This window comes from Brachyhypopomus gauderio, chromosome 11 (genome assembly GCF_052324685.1).
Source record: "Brachyhypopomus gauderio isolate BG-103 chromosome 11, BGAUD_0.2, whole genome shotgun sequence".
NCBI classification, from domain to species: domain Eukaryota; kingdom Metazoa; phylum Chordata; class Actinopteri; order Gymnotiformes; family Hypopomidae; genus Brachyhypopomus; species Brachyhypopomus gauderio.
In genome coordinates this window covers 11,481,048-11,498,206 of record NC_135221.1, presented here as the reverse complement: position 1 = coordinate 11,498,206, position 17,159 = coordinate 11,481,048, and the positions used below count along the sequence as shown (strand labels likewise).

Here is a 17,159-nt window from a genome sequence, read left to right as displayed (position 1 = left end):
CGCTCCATGGAGACTGTGGGGAAGATTCACCGGTCTCCTGCTTGCTGTGGTGGAGGACTTCTCGTGAAACCTCTGCCAGCTCACTGCCAATAATGAAGTATAATTACTCAGACCGCGGCTATTGGTTACTGGCCTTAATTATTTCTCAGGCACACAAAGGCGGCGGCTCGTGCGAGGCACACCCTGACGTGCCCTCTAGGCTTGTGCGTGTGTAATTGGAAATGTTAGAGAAACGCGTATGAGGAATATTACACGTGCGCCGTCAAAATCAGCAGTGTATCACTCTAATGCTGCTTAATTGAATCTCAGCACTCACTGTAAGAGTTAATTTGATAATGGAGACGCTGCAGTAGGGGCGCGTCTCTTCCAGCGCGTCCCGTCTCACCCTGACAGCTCAGCGCCCGTCTGTCTCCGCCACACGCATGTGCCAAATGTGTGAAGACAGACCAAACAGTGGCCAGGAAGCGGCTCCTTCAACACCACTCACCTCTGATGGCCAGCGGGATTAGAGGGTGACAAATACCAGGGCCTAATGGTATCTGGGGCCATATTTTCTTTCAGTCTCTTCTCCGGCTCTAAGAGCCCTAATGAACATTCGCAAAATGACCTCATTTGAATTGGCTCTCGCATTGTCTGTAAAGTGTCTTGATGGCAGTTGCGCGGACAGCAGTAATGAGACGGGGGAATAATTATTAAATGAACTGGCCAAGAAGCATTTGCATATGCAGAAGTGAGACAGCGTCGCCGTGGATATTCACTCCGGTACAATCGCAGCGGTTGTGCTGCGCTTTTAGAGTGATGAGCTTCCTGGCATATCGACTCCACCGCTACAAAACACAATCGGATCTTTGGAAACCCTGGACAAGCCTACATAGAACAATTTGCTTAAGAGCATCATTACTCCCACACTTACTGGCTATTTTACCACATTTGGCCGTGTTAAAAGAAGTGTGTGAAGTCAGCATCAGACACACGCCTTTGACACTATTGGCGCAATAAATTTTGACAAGTCAAATGGATTCAGAGAAGCAGGATTGCAGAGTGAGAACACAAACACACGTCTCCCCACACAACACACATCTCCTCACACAACACACTTCTCCCCACACAGCACACAACCATTCAGCCATTTCACAGCCTCTGGTCTACAGTTACAGGTTTGAACAGCAATTGCTAAAGGACACAAACAGACACTATGGATACAAAGCATCTCCTTTGTTTTTTTTTATTTTCACCCCCCCCTCCCCTCACCCCCCACACACACAATTCTTTCTTTCTTTCAGGAAGCAGGCAGGAAAGAATGGATTGTAAACCCCCCCACCACCCCAGTTCCTTGGGTGTTCTATGCTGTGTGAATGTTTACTGTTCTCACAAGTATGTGTGGAAAGTAGCGTTGGCACTTGGGAGACAGCATTACCTCCGATTTAAGACCCTCCCTCCTGCCCCCAACCATTGTCAGACGAGTGTGGGAATTGCTTGCACTGGGGAGGGGGGGGGGGGTCCTTGCCTGCCCAATAGTCTCTAAACACAAAGCACACACTTCCTCAGAACCCTGTGCTTATTCACATTGATTCTATTACCGGCCCTGCTGTTTCACTCCTTTCACTAGCACACCTCTCTGCGGCTTCTAGAGGCACGTGCTGTGCGTGTCGCTTTGGCCTCGAATGGTGTTGGGGGGGGGGGATGGGGGTCGTCCTTTTGCCCCAGGTGTGGGCGGACCGCGGGCCCGCGGCGGGCAGCAGCGGCCACGGAGCGACGCTAATGGTGCTGCCCGTTCGGAGAGGTGCATCCTCCGGTGGAGATAAACTGTGATGAATGGGGGACAGCGTGGATAAGGGAGAGGATTCAGTCCGCCCGTCCTCTGTGTTTAAAGCCTGCCTGTGTTGAATTATACATCATGGCAGCCATAAGAGACTCCCTGGAGGACCGGCGGCTGTAATGCAGGATGAGGGCTGTCCAGGCAGCCGCGTTTGCTCCTCAGATCTCCGCAGAACAACCTGAACGGCAACAGCACGGCACAGTTTTACACATTGCTTAAGCACCGACTTTGGCGCTTCAAGTCAAGTCCACGGAGTCTGGTTGAAGGCTATTTGTAGCACCCAGTAGACACCAAATATTGAGATTCCCCTCTTTCTCTGTGTCTCTCTCTCTCTCTCGCTGTCTCTCTTTTTGTGAATACCCTGAGGTGCTTCGACAGCTCAATTTGCCGCTGCCGGGTTCTAGCATGTTCCACTCAGGGCGTCCCCTGTCCTGGCAGTCTTTTATTCATAAATCTCTCTGTCCCTATAGGCGTGTATGTCCTCCTCTGGCCCAGAACTGCACGCCACTGCCATACTCAGCACCCCAGCAGGGAACTTTGGCTCCTAATTGATTTCAAGACTCGCTGTCTTTCCCCAACCCCCCAAACTCACAATTCATGTTCCAGACGTGCCCCAAATTCAACACAGGGGAGGTTTTCTAATTTGCTGCCCTCTGATGACCTAATGAAAATGCTGGCAGGTGTCAGAATGAAGACTGCGGTGGTGGGTGGGGTGGGGTGGGGGGAGGGGGTTGTGCTGACAATCTGGACCCCTGCATGAGGGGTCATAGGAAAATGAAGGAAATAAATGGAGATGAGAGAGAGAGAGAGAGAGAGAGAGAGAGAGAGAGAGAATCCAAGACCAGCTTCAGGAAGTGTGTCATGGAGTGCGCCACAGATGTTCACTCAAACAAGTATCATATCAAGCATCACAGGCTCCCCACACTCCTGCCTGATGGAAGACCATGTGTTTACATATTTTAACTGCAAGCCCCTGTGTAAATTTTATGCTCACTTCATTGTGTTTCTGAAGTCGATGAAGAAGCAAACCAAATGAATGTTTTTAATCTCTTTTCTTTCGATGCATCCCTTCGAAAGCCAGCCCTACCTGCCCGATTCCACCTCTTGCCAGAGAAGCACAGGTCTAATCAGCTCGAGAGTGCTGCATATCTTCCCTGCACTTGTTATGGATTGAACATATCAGGGGGGGGGGGGGGGGGGGGGGGGGGGCAGTTCATTATTTTCCAGGGTCGGCAATGAGGCTGATGTATCTCATTGCAAACCTTCAGCTGACAGCTCATTTTCCAGACAATCCTAGCTTCCAGCCGCACGGAGACAGAGACGGAGCGAGGGAGGGAGAGAGGGAGAGAGGGAGGGAGGGAGAGAGGGAAATCAAGAAAGCGACGAGAGGTAGATAGAAAGGGAAACGTCCCTGGATCCCATTGCTTATTCATGACAGCAGTTTGTGGAAGGCGTGTTAATAATCACCCCAGAAACCAAGTGAAATCACAACTGTTTGTTGTACATGTATGTAACGACGCACGATGCGGCAGCCGGATGGGGCCCGGCGTGCGTCGGTCCTCATCCGGGCCCCCCGGACCGCCGAGACCAGGTAATACCGCGCTGGTTGACAGTCACCACCAGAAAGTACCGCTGCACCTCAATTTAAACTCAATTTGCGAGGTAGTGAGAGAGAGAGTGAGAGTGTGTGTGTGTGTGTGTGTGTGTGTGTGTGTGTGTGTGTTTAACACTTAATGAGAGTGAGTGACAAAGAGAGAGGCAGAGCGATATGGATGGAGACTTGGATAGAGAGTAATCCACGAGGAAAGAAAGACAGGAGGGAGGGAACCACGCAGGAAAGTCCTGACTGATTAGGGCCCGGCAAGCGCCTTTGTCCTGCAGATCACCTCTCACACAGTACCGCACACACACACACACACACCCTCGCACACCAAGCCACAGGTAACAAGCCACTGGGGCAGTTCTGTCTTCAGGGGGGCAGGGGCGTTCGAGGGGCAGCCACAAGGCAGGCCCAGCTGGGCTTTAACCAGAACATAACTAATAGAGAGGTGAAGCGAAGCCAGTCTCTGCGGACGACTCTTGGATCCTCTCCACGCATAATGGGCTTTTTGTAACTGGACGCCCCTCTTCACGGTAGAGCGGGTCGTAGCCTACACGCTCTTGATGTCAGCCCGCTTTATTTTTATCTTTATATTCAGGCGTGAGGGTGGTTAAGCGGAGCTGGCACGCGGAGGTGTTTCAGGGGCAGCGGAATGGGAGCTGTGGTGCTGACGGAGGTGTTGGTGGTGGGGGGGGGCTGCTGTGAACACAACCCCCACCCACACACACTATTTGACCGGGACTGAAAGGGACCGTGCACCTATCGGTGAGCAAGTGGGGAAATGGACACCGGGAGGAGGTTGGCGCTGGCGGGCGGCCTATAGCACCCAACGCAAGCTTCACTCGAGTCCATTAACTCCTGTCAGAAAAGCCCAACTCAGCGGGATCAAGCTCCACGCCACTGATCCTGGCCGACGGTCCAAAACGTGGGGGGGGGACGTGGGCGCTCACAAGGGGCGAATTCAAACGCACACCTACGCACGCCGCAAAGGAACGCTAAGCTGCCGGGGACATTATGTTCTTGGCAAAAGACATCTGCTCACTGTGGTGGTGGCGCTGGTGAATTTTGTCGTTCACCATTTTGTGCATACACTCAGCACTGTTTGGGGCGGGTGGGGGGGTCTAGGCTACTGACAGGTAGATTGCAGGCCGCATTTTTCTGTCGGAAATACAGGGCGACGTTTATTGTGGTTGGGTAGAGAAAGGGAATGAGAGACAGGGAGTGAGACAGGGAGAGTGAGTTCTGCTCCACCACTACACCGCGTCTCTTTTAACCTCTTCCATATAAATGCATATTCCGCTCATCCCATCGATTACGTAGGAGCTCTTTGCTCACCGAGAGGAAAGAATACAGCTCTCCTCAGCTCCAGCACTCCCACTCACACGTTCACAACATCTTACTGGTGTGCTTCCAGTTCTTAGGAGCGGCACTTTGATATCTGCTAGAGTTTCTCCTCTCAATGCCAGACCATGTGCATCTGTTGCCATAAAATAATAGCTCCTCCTTTCTGAGATAATTACAACCATAAACTAAAGTTTACTGCCCTGGCCCGCTGCTCCTTCCACAGCCGACCACGCTCATGCATATTCATCCCTCATTACTTTAAAATGTTAAATCTCCATTAAAACCCTGTGGAACATAAACCGTACACATGTATAAGTCTGACGATGTCAAATCCAGCAAGTGTAACAGTGGTCTGTGGGCCAAACCTCCATGTTTCTTAAGGGGGTAGGGGGGGCATTGCGTCTGAACCCAACTTACACCGCTGCGAATTCAAATGCACCATTTTTCGCAAAGGCTTCCACAATAAATAAATAAATAAATAAATAAATAAATAAATAAATAAATGATCCGGTAGAAAAACTTCCATAAAACTCGATTCAACTTGCGTCTCCCTTCCAGATAACTTCAGTCATGCTAAATTATGACCTACTGATGAAAGATTACAGAAAAGGTGGAGCGTGAGAGTTGCCATGGACAACAGAAGGCTCCTCCCTAGTTTGCCTCTGTGAGAAGCCCTGATAAGCCCACCCTGTTTACGGCTAAGCCCCCCCCCAAGTATCACTTCATGTGTGAACCTTTAAATGCAAATATCCTCCACAGAGACGTCTGTGCTGAGTCTCTTCAGCCTTTGACCCTGTGCAGGCAGCCGGTGTGTTCTGAGCGCACCACTGGACCGGGTCTCGGGTTTTTTTGGCTCCGTCGTTCCATCTCCTTTTCCTATTTTCTGCCTTCAAGGCTTCAGTAGAAAAGACAGAACTCAAACGTTCCTCTGGGTGGCCGTTTAACCTTCGTGGTTTTAGCCCTTTGCCTCCAAGCTAAAAAAGGAGGATGAAAGGATAAAAAGTAATGGGGGAATGCTGGCTGTTACGTTTAATGGTAGAGAGGAAGGCCTCAATTTAGTTTGTTGATGCATCCCCTATTAGTTTAGACAGCAGTGGCCTGTATCAGTGGGGGGTGGAGCAGAAGGGTCCACCAATTTACAGGACTAAACATCAGAACATCACACGGCCCTGAGATCCTTTGGTCTTTTCATGCCAAAGAATACACATCACAATAATGAAAACTTCATGCGCTTTCATTATTCAGCTTGCGGTAACATCACGGAAGATCTAAAGGAGGAAACCTAATGAATCTCAATCTCAATCTAAGCTGACACTGATGCGATTTAACATTGACAATAGACGTATAATCTAATTTCCTGCCATGTGAGATTAGAAGATCTTGTGACATGAGTGTTCTTAACAATGTCTTGTTCTTCTCATAGGTTTAGTGAGCTTCTCACTCCACACACCCACTGTCTTTCTATCTCACACACACACACACACACACACACAAGCAGACACAGTTATTTCCTCCTCTCCGTGCTAAAGCCCATCCCTGCCTTCTAGAAGACAGGATATTGCATGTAAAATCAGAACACACTCATCCTGCAGATCTAACCTTATTCCTGCAGTAGAGTTCAAATGTTGGCACATGGCTCCCAAACATAGCTCCTCTTCTCCGAGCCCTGCCTCACTCTCCCGCTGCAGATAAGCGTGTTTCATGTAACGACCCAGTGCGTGTTCCTCAGTGGTGGAATGCGGTTAGCGTGTGCGACGTGTGACGTGTGAGCCCCAACCCACCGAACGTGGGCCGTTTGATGCCGCCTGGTTCCTCCCACTAACAGCATTACTCTAAAAGCGCGTCCGCGGTTCCTGATATGTCCTGCAGCTCATCCTGCTGTAGCTCCGCCTCCTCCTCCACCGCTCCGCTGTGCTCCGACGCTCAGCAGGCCGCAAAATGAGGGGATGGGCGAACCGGCGCTCTGATACGGATTGAGTGGATCTGTCTTCTCTACAGATCGATGCCCGGATGCTAGGAAAACCTGCATGTCTTTGGGGGGTGGTTGTAAGGAAGGCCTTTGTAGCGCATGGTTGGGACTAATTGAATGCGAGGGCCTCAGCCTTTTCAGCTGCAGCTCCCTCCCCCTTATGAATATGCATATGGAGGGCCCCAGTGGGGGCGGGACTCTGCGTAGGAAGCAGACAGTCTGGAGCTTGAGTGTGGTGGCCTGCATAGGAAGGGAAGGGCCTCCATTAAGATGCTTTCAGCACGCACGAGCAATGCAGTAAAAGAGGAAAGGAATAAATACAACAGGCATTGTCCCATTTCCCTGCATTTCTAGTTGGATTTGAAAAAAAAACCCAAAATAAATAAATGAAGTGAAAGGAGATATGGGAAATGAGGGAGGGAGAGAGAGAGAGAGAGAGAGAGAGAGAGAGAGAGAGAGAGAGAGAAAGAGAGAGAGAGAGAAAGAGAGAGAAAGAGAGAGAGATAATAGGTTGGCACAAGAAGCAAGATAAATCAGAATTGAAAAGATGTGGCAAGGATGGCCCAGGCCAAACATGCCTGAATGAGAAGGTACGTAGCATTAATTATGTAACACAGTCTACGCAGCGAGGCTCCTCCCACGGGCCTGGTAGGGAACAGCAGTCTGGAGATGTTAGTATTCCACCCAAGGACATGTGGCCCAGCCACTGAGTGAAGGTGCATTGATTTCAGCTGTTGAGGCTTCGGCACATACAGGTGGGTTTATATCAAGCACTTGGGCATTGACTTTAACACCCCCCTAAAACCAGCACTGAAAATGTAACTATAATTGAAAGGTTCTTGGTAGTTGATTATGGCTTCTTCAGTTTAGGCTATCATCACTGTTATGACTGATATACAGAACATTTCAAACAGCTACGATGAACGCTGCACTGTTCTCATGTTCTCAGGAGCAAGCAGTGAACATTGAAAACAATACGCACTAATGAACGATGAAAATAGAGACAGTAGTTTGTTCCTGCTAGACAGACACTGTTTATATACTGTTTAAATGCTCTGCCCTTCTCATATTAGCTTCCCACATTAGCTCCTTTAGCTGTGACGGTTTGTATGTAATAATCTGTAATGTGGGGTGGGAGGTCAGAGAAAAGACCTGGAGAGTGAAAATAAGATGAATCACACAGGCCTCCATTTGGGCTCATATTTGTGCCGCCGCTGACCCAGAGCCACTCAGATTCCCTCAGCTGGATCATGCTGGTCTGCATAACAAATAAAGCCTCTAAGGGAGGAGGCTGCCCCCACATGGCCTTGTGTTTAATGATGGCTGCAGCCCTGGAGAATTCACCGGGCTGCACTGACTAAGGCAATGGACTCCTCGCAGATCATTTCATCATCGCCATTGTCCACCCCTCCCCCCCCCTCCCTTCCCAAACCCCTCCCCTCCCTCCACATCCTCAGCCCCCCCCCCATCTTGGCCCCTTCACTAATGTAATTTACCAACTGCTTTTGTCCCTCTTCCTCCTCTCAGGCTCAAGGGTTCCCGAGCAAATTAGCTGCACAGCTCGGTCAGGCTTAAACACAGAATGCGTCGTTTGTTACAGTGTATTTAAAGATGTCCTCCACAACCAATTCCTCAGACAGAAAAAAGAAAAGAAAAAAAAACCATGGGCGTGTGTGTCTGTCAAGGCCGCTGGCTTTGCTGGTGAGGTTAATTTGAGGTCCACCTTCAGAAAGAGGACTCTAAGCTTGAGTACTGCAACAATGGCTGTTTCTGTGCTCTCCCTCATCTAATGGGGGAGTCTGCAATTTCTGACAGTCCACAGGGGCAACAGTGACATAAATCCTGTTGTGTGTCAGCATCTTTTATTTCCCTTCGTTCCTCAGTCACTACCATGACTCTGGCCCCGTCACAGAACACTCTGAAGGCCAGCGTGGGCCGCGGCGTGGCGGCTCCAGGCCGTCGCGGGAGGGCGGTGGGGCCGTATCTCGGCCCCGTGGCACAAACCGGCGTTCGAGCACGTAGCCGGCGCCTCCCTTAGCCTGCGTGCTCACATTACAGCGAGGGCATCTGAGGAAAACGTGGCGAGTCCTAGTAAATTGCACTCAACAGTCTTGGTCTCCTTGATTAAATGCATTCCGAGTGGCTTAAATTGTTGTTGCGTATGAATTCAATTGTAGGACGTGTATTCTTGCCAGAGGCAGCTACAGTTGCTGGGGCTGTAATGCTGCACTATGGAAAGGTGCAGCGCAGTGAAATATGGCGTTTGTCTTCTCCGCGATGACAAAAGCTCGCAAAGCTCCGCCACTCTCCTTCCCCTCGCAAGCTCGTTGCTGCAGGAGAGCGGTTTGTGGAGCGGTTTGTGGAGCGGTTTGTGGAGCGGTTTGTGGAGCGGTGCGGACACAGGCGGGCTCTGTTCCTGCATCCCCCTCTGCAAATCTTACACAGCTGTTAGGCATATGCTGTCGGTGCCACTCTAAAAGCCGCTGTGTTGTTTGTCAAGAATTCAGCTTTTAACTGGGGACCAACCAGACAAGATGGCCGCATGTGACTAGAAAGGCCGGGGGGGGGTGTTATACAGGCCAGTGGGGAAGGAGCACTATATTCAGCCTGGTTTAACGGCTGTACTTTAAACTCCCTTATGAAAGCAATAATCATGGGGGTCTGGACTGTAAATAAATAATTAACAACTAACCAGCACAATTCTAATGTAAACTGTCAGGGTGTGTTAAGCTTTTAAGAGGGCGTACTGCGGCTGTACAGAGGCGACCGGCTGTCAGACACAACGGCCGGCGCTCGGACCAGACGCTGATTCACTTCCTGATAAATTGACTGGTGCTAATGCTAAGACATGCAGTCAGGCAGCAGGGACTCTGGATCCGTCGGCCATACCATGGCTTCTGCAGAGCTACGCGATCATAATGGCCTCAATAATTAATACTGGAGCACCTCGCGCAGAGAGGCAGGAGAGTGAGGTCATTCAGTGAGGAGAGGGTGGCAGATGTACTGGGAGGGGGACAGTGTAGCGGTGGGGGGGGGGGGGTACTTGGCGGGGGCTGCTCTAGATGGCAAGGCCCCCGTGCCGAGATACGCTTCTGCTGCTCGGTGACACCGCCTCCCCCACTGTTTGTAAGAACGAGATCATCACACTCCATCTTGCGGTCCCGCCGGGCCTGGGGCTCGCGGCTGATTTATGGCTCTCCGAGTGAAAAGCCTGGCTGGGATGACAACGGCACTCGGACTCTCCCTCGCGGGAAGCACCCGGCGGCTCGGCCCACCTCAGCCCGCCTCAGCCTGCCGCGCTGTAGCCGCCGACAGCCTCGCAGAGGAGACGGGGTTCCTTGTGTCACCCCAGGTCCCCGTCGAGTGAGCAAAACGTGGAGAGTGCTCGCCGGGCTGAAGCCCCTCCCCCCTCAGACCGGCCCCTCCTACCCGCTCTCAATCACGGGCCCTCAGAAAGTCGCCAGCGTGATTAGTGGCGGCGGTTTTCGAAGCATTCCGATGCTATCTGGATCAAATGGAATGCAGTCGCCGGGGCGGACAAATGAATATGGCCAATCACGGAGCAACAGGCTTACTGTCTCAAGTACACAAAAGTGCCTCAAAGCTGCAAGTGGGCGGGGTCTGAAGGTCCTGCAGAAAAAACAGGCATCTTCACAGGACGACCTGTGCCAGCCCATCTCTAAAGAGGTCACGGGGATTAATGCAGCTCCTGTTTCCTGCCGAATACCACCCCCCCCCCCCCCCCCCACCGCCCCCGGTGCAACCCAGACCGGAGAATGAAATCAAGCAGAATAGCAGACACCACGGCGGCTCTCACACTCCAAGGCCTAATTATTCCACACACACCCATTGTTTCGTGAATTGGGTGAAGAGAAGCTGGTCAGGTAAAGGACAGAGATATTGAGGAGGAAGACTTTCCCCACCGAATTAGCCCCAACGCCGACGTGTCCTCATGCCCTCGGAGCAGTTAAATGTTGAATAGGCTGAAAGAAATATATCTTTTTAAATGCTACAATATATATGTTAATTCTTCAGGTTTCACTAGTTCAGCATCTCTACTACAGAACACTGTACATCTCATTCACAAGTTTCTCTTGAAACCTTGTGTACTATATTATATAATTTAATACACTGTATATATATACAGTATATGCCCAGCTACAGGTGCCTTTGTGTGTGCATATGTGTGCGTGTGAGTGTGTGTGTGTGTGTGTGTGTGTGTGTGTGTGTGTGTGTGTGTGTGTGTGTGTGTGTGTGTGTCTATGTCTCCGCCCTCTGCAGCATGGTCCAGTATTGGCTGTGCAGAGACATTAGCTGCCAGTCGCTGGTCCTGTTGCAGGATTACATCAACGCACCGACCTCCAGCTCTCACCTCATATCTTTGGAGGAGAAACGAGACGTGTTCTCCAAGCAGGAACGCATTAGCTGCCAAACAAGATGAAAAGTCTGGCAGCGTCTCAAAAGAGGGTTTGGGAGGTTTTCTCCAAATGAAAACTCATTCTGTTCGTGTTTTGGGATCTGAGATCCGGCCTCCTCCAGATTTATTTCATTTAGCCACATTTATGACGACAAATAACATCATCACTGTTGAAAAAAAAAAAAACCCCTCCAGTCTTGGAGGCACCATTAAGGTAGGAGCTTTTGGGGCGGAAAGTGGGAAGAGGAGACCAGCCTCTCTCTGCTCTCACTGTTCAGTGGCCGTGACCCTCGGTCCTGACGTTTCACTTTGATGGAGGCGGCAGGGCTGGAGTCACTGCCCGGGGCTTATTTTCGGCTCACGATGAATGCGTTAGAGGGCCAGTGTGACGGCAAACAGGTGGGCCGCGCTCCCCCTGCCGAAGGAAACGGATGTTATTCCAGGTAACTACAAGCTGAAAACAAGGCAGCTTCTATCAGGAGGATTCGGCTCCAGTGTTTGAGGAGACGATATTTATTATTCCTTAGCCCCGGCGTATCTGTGTATCTGGGTATACATATTTAAAGTGTTCCAAAAGCAAGTTCAATTCTTTCACGCTCGCAACGCGGAATTAAACCCCAGCATTTCTGAATTGTCAGCAGGACTGTGGGACTTGGAAGTTTGTGTGTATTTTGCATTATTACTGTTGTGCTTTTTTGTTGTCGTTTACTGTTTTGCAAGTTAACTTTATTTCTGCTTCAAAAGTGGAACGGTGAAAAGTGCTTCTGTTTCCGCCCCAGTGCCAAGGCAGTAATTAATAGGTATTAAATTGTAGATAAAAATGTTCCCACTGACATATGGCTCTGGACGGCAGTTTAAGGCTTTTTTCCTGGACCTGATTGGCAGGCTTATTTTGCTGATGACGTCCCCGTGCTCGGCGTGGGTGTGGAGAAGGAGTGGCCCTGCCCGCACTCAGATCCTTCTGGCTTGACTTGGGGATCAGCTGCCTCGAGTGTTTAATTGCTTCATTTGTTGGCATTATATCTCTATCTTTCAGAGATAGGAAGAGCTTCAGTTTCGTCAGGGGTCGAAAGGCTGTCACGTTGTATTGGCGTTTGTTGCGTGGTTAGTGCAGACCTTTGAGAGGAACATCTGTGAGTTGTGAGGATGAAGCCCTGACAGGATATGAGGGGGCCCGTTAATGGCGTTCTGCTTTCAGAGCGCCGCCGTTTCCAACAGAATCGCTCCCCAGGAGACCCCCCCAAAGGACCATGGGAAAAATAAAAGAAGAAAAAAAGTTCACTGCAAGAACATGTCCTTCTTCTTCTAAAGGAAAGGAATTTGTAAATGGGACTGTAATTGTGCCCCAATTCATTCATGAGGTAAATGCGATTTGAATCTTTTTAAAGAACCCACACACTGATGTACAGGATACAGATGAATCCTCTGCTGAGTGGATTCACTTGAGCGGAACATCTCAGGCTATGGCAGGTGTGCTAGCTGCTCTCTGTCACTGTATGTATGGATAATGCTGAGACTCACCCTTGTTGCTATGGTGATAACATTGACTTTTGGTGATGAAAAGCCCTTTCAAGCAGTGGACTAGTGTGTGTTCACAGGGCCTGGTAATTATGAGCTAAATTTGAGCCACTTGAGCCAACCTTGGTCGATTTAGAGCTCTGCTTTCCGTTCCATTTTAATTCCTACATTCTGCCCACTGTCCGACTTGGACTGCAAGCAAAACAACAGCAGTGATGTACGACACCAAATGGCCCACATCATCAGTCATTCGTCTGTCAATCAATATCATCAGATCATATTTAAAGCTTTGGCAGTCCTGGCCCTGGAATGCAGGTCTCCAATCTTTAAATATCGATTCAGAGCCCAAAGCAGAGGTGCTCCTGCGAGTCCAGCAAGAAGAAGGAGAAACAGATAATTAGTAAATTTAATTGGGTGATCTGTCAAGCTGGACGCGCCAGATGTAAGCACACACTGGGGTCAATGGAAATCCCTGACACAATTCCACTACTGTCACCACTACTGGGATCTAGCAGGCCTCCAACTTTTTGGTGGATTTGTAAAGGGGGGATCTTTGGAAATCTGGCACCTGACGTCCCTGTGTCACCTGACGTCCCTGTGCCACCTGACGTCCCTGTGCCACCTGACGTCCCTGTGTCACCTGACGTCCCTGAGCCACCTGACATCCCTGTGTGACCTGACATCCCTGTGTCACCTGACGTCCCTGTGTCATCTGACGTTCCTGTGTCACCTGACGTCCCTGAGCCACCTGACGTCCCTGTGCCACCTGATGTCCCTGTGCCACCTGACGTCCCTGTGTCACCTGACGTCCCTGTGTCACCTGACATCCCTGTGCCATCTGACGTTCCTGTGCCATCTGACGTCCCAGAGCCATCTGACGTCCCAGAGCCATCTGACGTCCCTGTGTCACCTGACGTCCCTGTACCACCTGACATTTTTATGAAGCTTTTCACCCTCTGACCAGTTTCAATGTTTTAAAGCGGTCGAGTACGCTCTTAAATACTGCGGTACATTTAGAGATGGCATTTCACAATGCTTATGCTAGTGTTATGCAAACACCATTTATCCACACCCACCACCCCACTTTATTGGAAACACCCTGCACCTAAACTCACCGGCCACACTGTTAGGCATGCCTATCTGTACATATTATAGATTTACGATGACAGACTTCATCGCTAGTCAGTGTCTGCGTACAGGTATTGCTGATTTGATGTTATTTAAATTGCACATGACTCTCAGCAAAGGAACACTAGCATAATACAGGGTTTTACCATTAAGAGGGCTGTGTTGAAAAAATATCCTGTCAGCAGAAGCCTTGTGGTCAGAAACGGACCAATGGTGAACAGATGAAGATGATAAACACACGTTGTACATGACAACAGATGTGGAACTACATCTTCTAGATTTTTATAATAAATAAATGTTTCTAGTAAAATGGAAGTCTATACCGTGACTGAATGTTGGACATTAAATCACAAAATGCTCTTATTGGGCTGTCTGTTTAAACAGCAAACAATATAATGTCAGAAGGTCAATTTTTGATGCATTTTAAATTAGTAAAAACCAATATGATAGCTTCTAAACATGAGTGAGAACACTGTGCTCCTTTTGCTATTGTAAAGATATAAAAAAAACATTTTAAAATCCTTCTGCTGCAATACAACAAAACAAGAGTCTGCAGTAATACCCACTCCAAAAAATATCTTTTTTTTTCTGTCACAGCTTTAAAATATCATTACATATTTATAACTGCCTGCGAGATGTCAGAAACAGAGCATGATGTTTACTGTGTAACAATGGTGCTACTTTTCAACCGTCCCTCACACTGAAAGTTTTGATTACATTTTTTACACTTGCCTTCATGTGTAGATGGAGAAGAGAGCTGTAGTCAAGACTGTTGATTTAACAGTGCATCCTTTAATTGGTATAACACATCCATTCAACTTCACGTTTTAGTTCTGGTTAAATCACACACAGGCAGAGTGCGTGATACATCAGCTCGGCAAATTAACCAGCATCAAACCGAGCGGAACATCCTGCTCCATCCTGTCCCTTCTCTCTCTTTTCTGAGACAAGAAAAGTGCCAAACCAATTCCACCTGTATTCAAAAACACACCAGAGAACAGAAACGGGGCAGTATGGGGGAAAAGTGCCAGTTTAAGAAACAGAATTTACCCTTTCTGCTCCTCTCTGTTTCTCCCTGTCCATCCAGATCCCTCCGAGGGTTTCCACTGTCAGGACGAGTGTCGTATCCTGGGCCACTCCGATCGCTGCTGGATGCCGCGTGTTCCCATGCCGGCCCGGACCAAGTCGCCCGAGCATGGCCGCAACGTCATCGCCCTGTCCATCGAGGCCACCACCGTGGACGTGCCCCACTACGAGGACTGCGGCACGACCAAAAGGACTTTTGCTACTTTTGGCAAGGACGGGCCGGAGGAGGAGCGGGCCGACCCCAAGGGCAAGCGGACAGCCGAGCCGTCGGCGGCCGTCTGCAGCCCCAAAGCCAACGGCGCCGTGCGGGAGGCGGGCAACGGCCGCGAGGCTGCCAGCCCCATCACGTCGCCCGTGCACCTCAAGAGTCCGCAGGCCAAGCCTCCGTCCGCCTACAACACGCTCAAGTGCCGTGACGCTGAGCGCATCGCCAACCACAGCCTTCTCCGGCAGCCCGAGGGCAAGGACAGCGAGCCGGCCGTGCGGGAGATCAACACGCTCCTGCAGGACGGCCGGGAGAAGGAGTCCCCCGGAAGCAAGCGCCTGAAGGACATCGTGCTCTAACCGGAACCCCGCCCGTGCGTGAGGAGGAGGGTGCTCGCCCTTACCGGCACGCGTGCGCCTACGCCGCCGTTAGGGAGCTCGGGCTGGAGGAACAGACACGCACCTACGGCGCAGCATACGCTCCACGGACGCGGGCGAGGCGCAGGGGGAGTATGCTGGGCTCTGTGGCTCTGCCCGGCTCGGCCCGTACCGTGGCTTTGTAGTAACAGCAGTTCTCGTTGTCCGTTTTCCGCCATTTGTCTGTCCGCAGTATGACGTAGAGTGGACAGGCTGGTTACTGTTAGCTGGGTGATATGCCAAACCCTGCCCTCTTTCTCTCTTTCTGTCTCTCTCTCTCTCTCTCTCTCTCTCTCTCTCTCTCTCTGTCTCGTAAAGGAGATTTGAGAAAGACCTTTTGGCACACTGGTGGTGCCACCTGAGTACAGTCATTGCCTTTATAGACTCTTAATAAACTGCTTTTCTGATAATGCCTTCGGTGTGTGGTTGGCTTCGACTGCCAAAAGCTCCCACCGCTCCTGGAGAGAATTGTTCCCAAGGAGATCTTTCTGAGGAGATCTGTCTGGGGCGGTCATTCTGAGGAGATCTTTCCTGAGGAGATCCTTCCCATGTGCCGCACTGCCCAGCCCACCTTTCCCTTCCCCGGTGGCCAATGAGAGTGTGGGGAACCGTGAACCAGATCCCAGATCCCGTTTTCTTTTCAACACCTCCTCACCTGCATTTACGCACCTCTCCAGAACATCCTTCTGTTTCCCTCAAGACATTCCAGTGTTGAACAAATCATTGAATTAGTCGGTTATAAAAACTGTGAGGTGGTTACAGTACGTACTCTCTATTTCTGATGGAGCTAACTGAACTCTTAATATCTGCTGAAGTCTTCTGAAAAACTGGAATAGGGTGAAATAGATCCTCCAGATAACCCATATATATATATATATATATATATATATATATATATATATATATATATATATATATATATATATAGGGAAAGAAAATACAACAACAACAACAACAACAACAACAACAACATTGCTTTTGAAATCTGCTGTGCCCATTCTTGATTGTAGCCAGTGGAGCAGTTTACTAGAACTTGCTCTGGTCTTGTACTTTTGGATTTTGACTATGGGGCTAGGATAGAAGGGGTCGTCACTTACGTCTTGCTATGTGAAACTCTGTATAGGGTTTACTATTATCATTTTTAATAACCTGTTGTTATGTGACAATCCCTTTAATGTTTTGTTGCAAGAGTAAAAAAAAAAACAAACAAAAAATAAACATTGGTGTTCAACTAAAGCTACAGTAGCGTTTGTTACACAAACACAAAAAGGAAAAAAAACATGCCAAAATATATTTTATAAATAATTTAAAAATGTATAATGAGAATATTTAATGCTGTGCAGTTATTTTATCAGTAAGTTATACTTGAAATTAACTGGCATTTGTTTTCTCTGTTATTTTGATTTTTTTTAACTTGTTTTTTTCTTTATCGACTATGATTTACTTTTTGTTTTCAACTGATCTTGGGTTTCTGTTCACTGTGTTACCCCTGACAACTGTTGATTGCAGTCTATCTTGTTGTAAAAGAGTTTCTTATTGGTCAGTTCTTGTGCCATCAAGTTTCTGTGTGGGCAAAAAGAGGAAAAAAGAAAAAGACAAAAAAAACCCAAAAAATAAATTAAAAATAAAAATAAAAATTCAGCACCACCAGTAGTGT

At 49.2% G+C, this 17,159-nt stretch overlaps 1 protein-coding gene across 4 annotated transcripts in view; it reads left to right on the top strand.

Annotated features, from left to right (window-relative positions):
* pcdh19 (protocadherin 19) overlaps window positions 1-16,738 on the top strand; it is a 47,877-nt gene extending 31,139 nt beyond the window's left edge. For all 4 annotated transcript variants that reach the window (XM_077021920.1, XM_077021918.1, XM_077021919.1 and 1 more), the window contains exon 5: window positions 14,883-16,738. In XM_077021920.1, coding sequence (XP_076878035.1) covers window positions 14,883-15,445 — 563 coding nt within the window. In that variant the 3' untranslated portion in view covers window positions 15,446-16,738. The remainder of the gene's footprint in view (window positions 1-14,882) is intronic.
* Window positions 16,739-17,159: the final 421 nt, after the last annotated feature.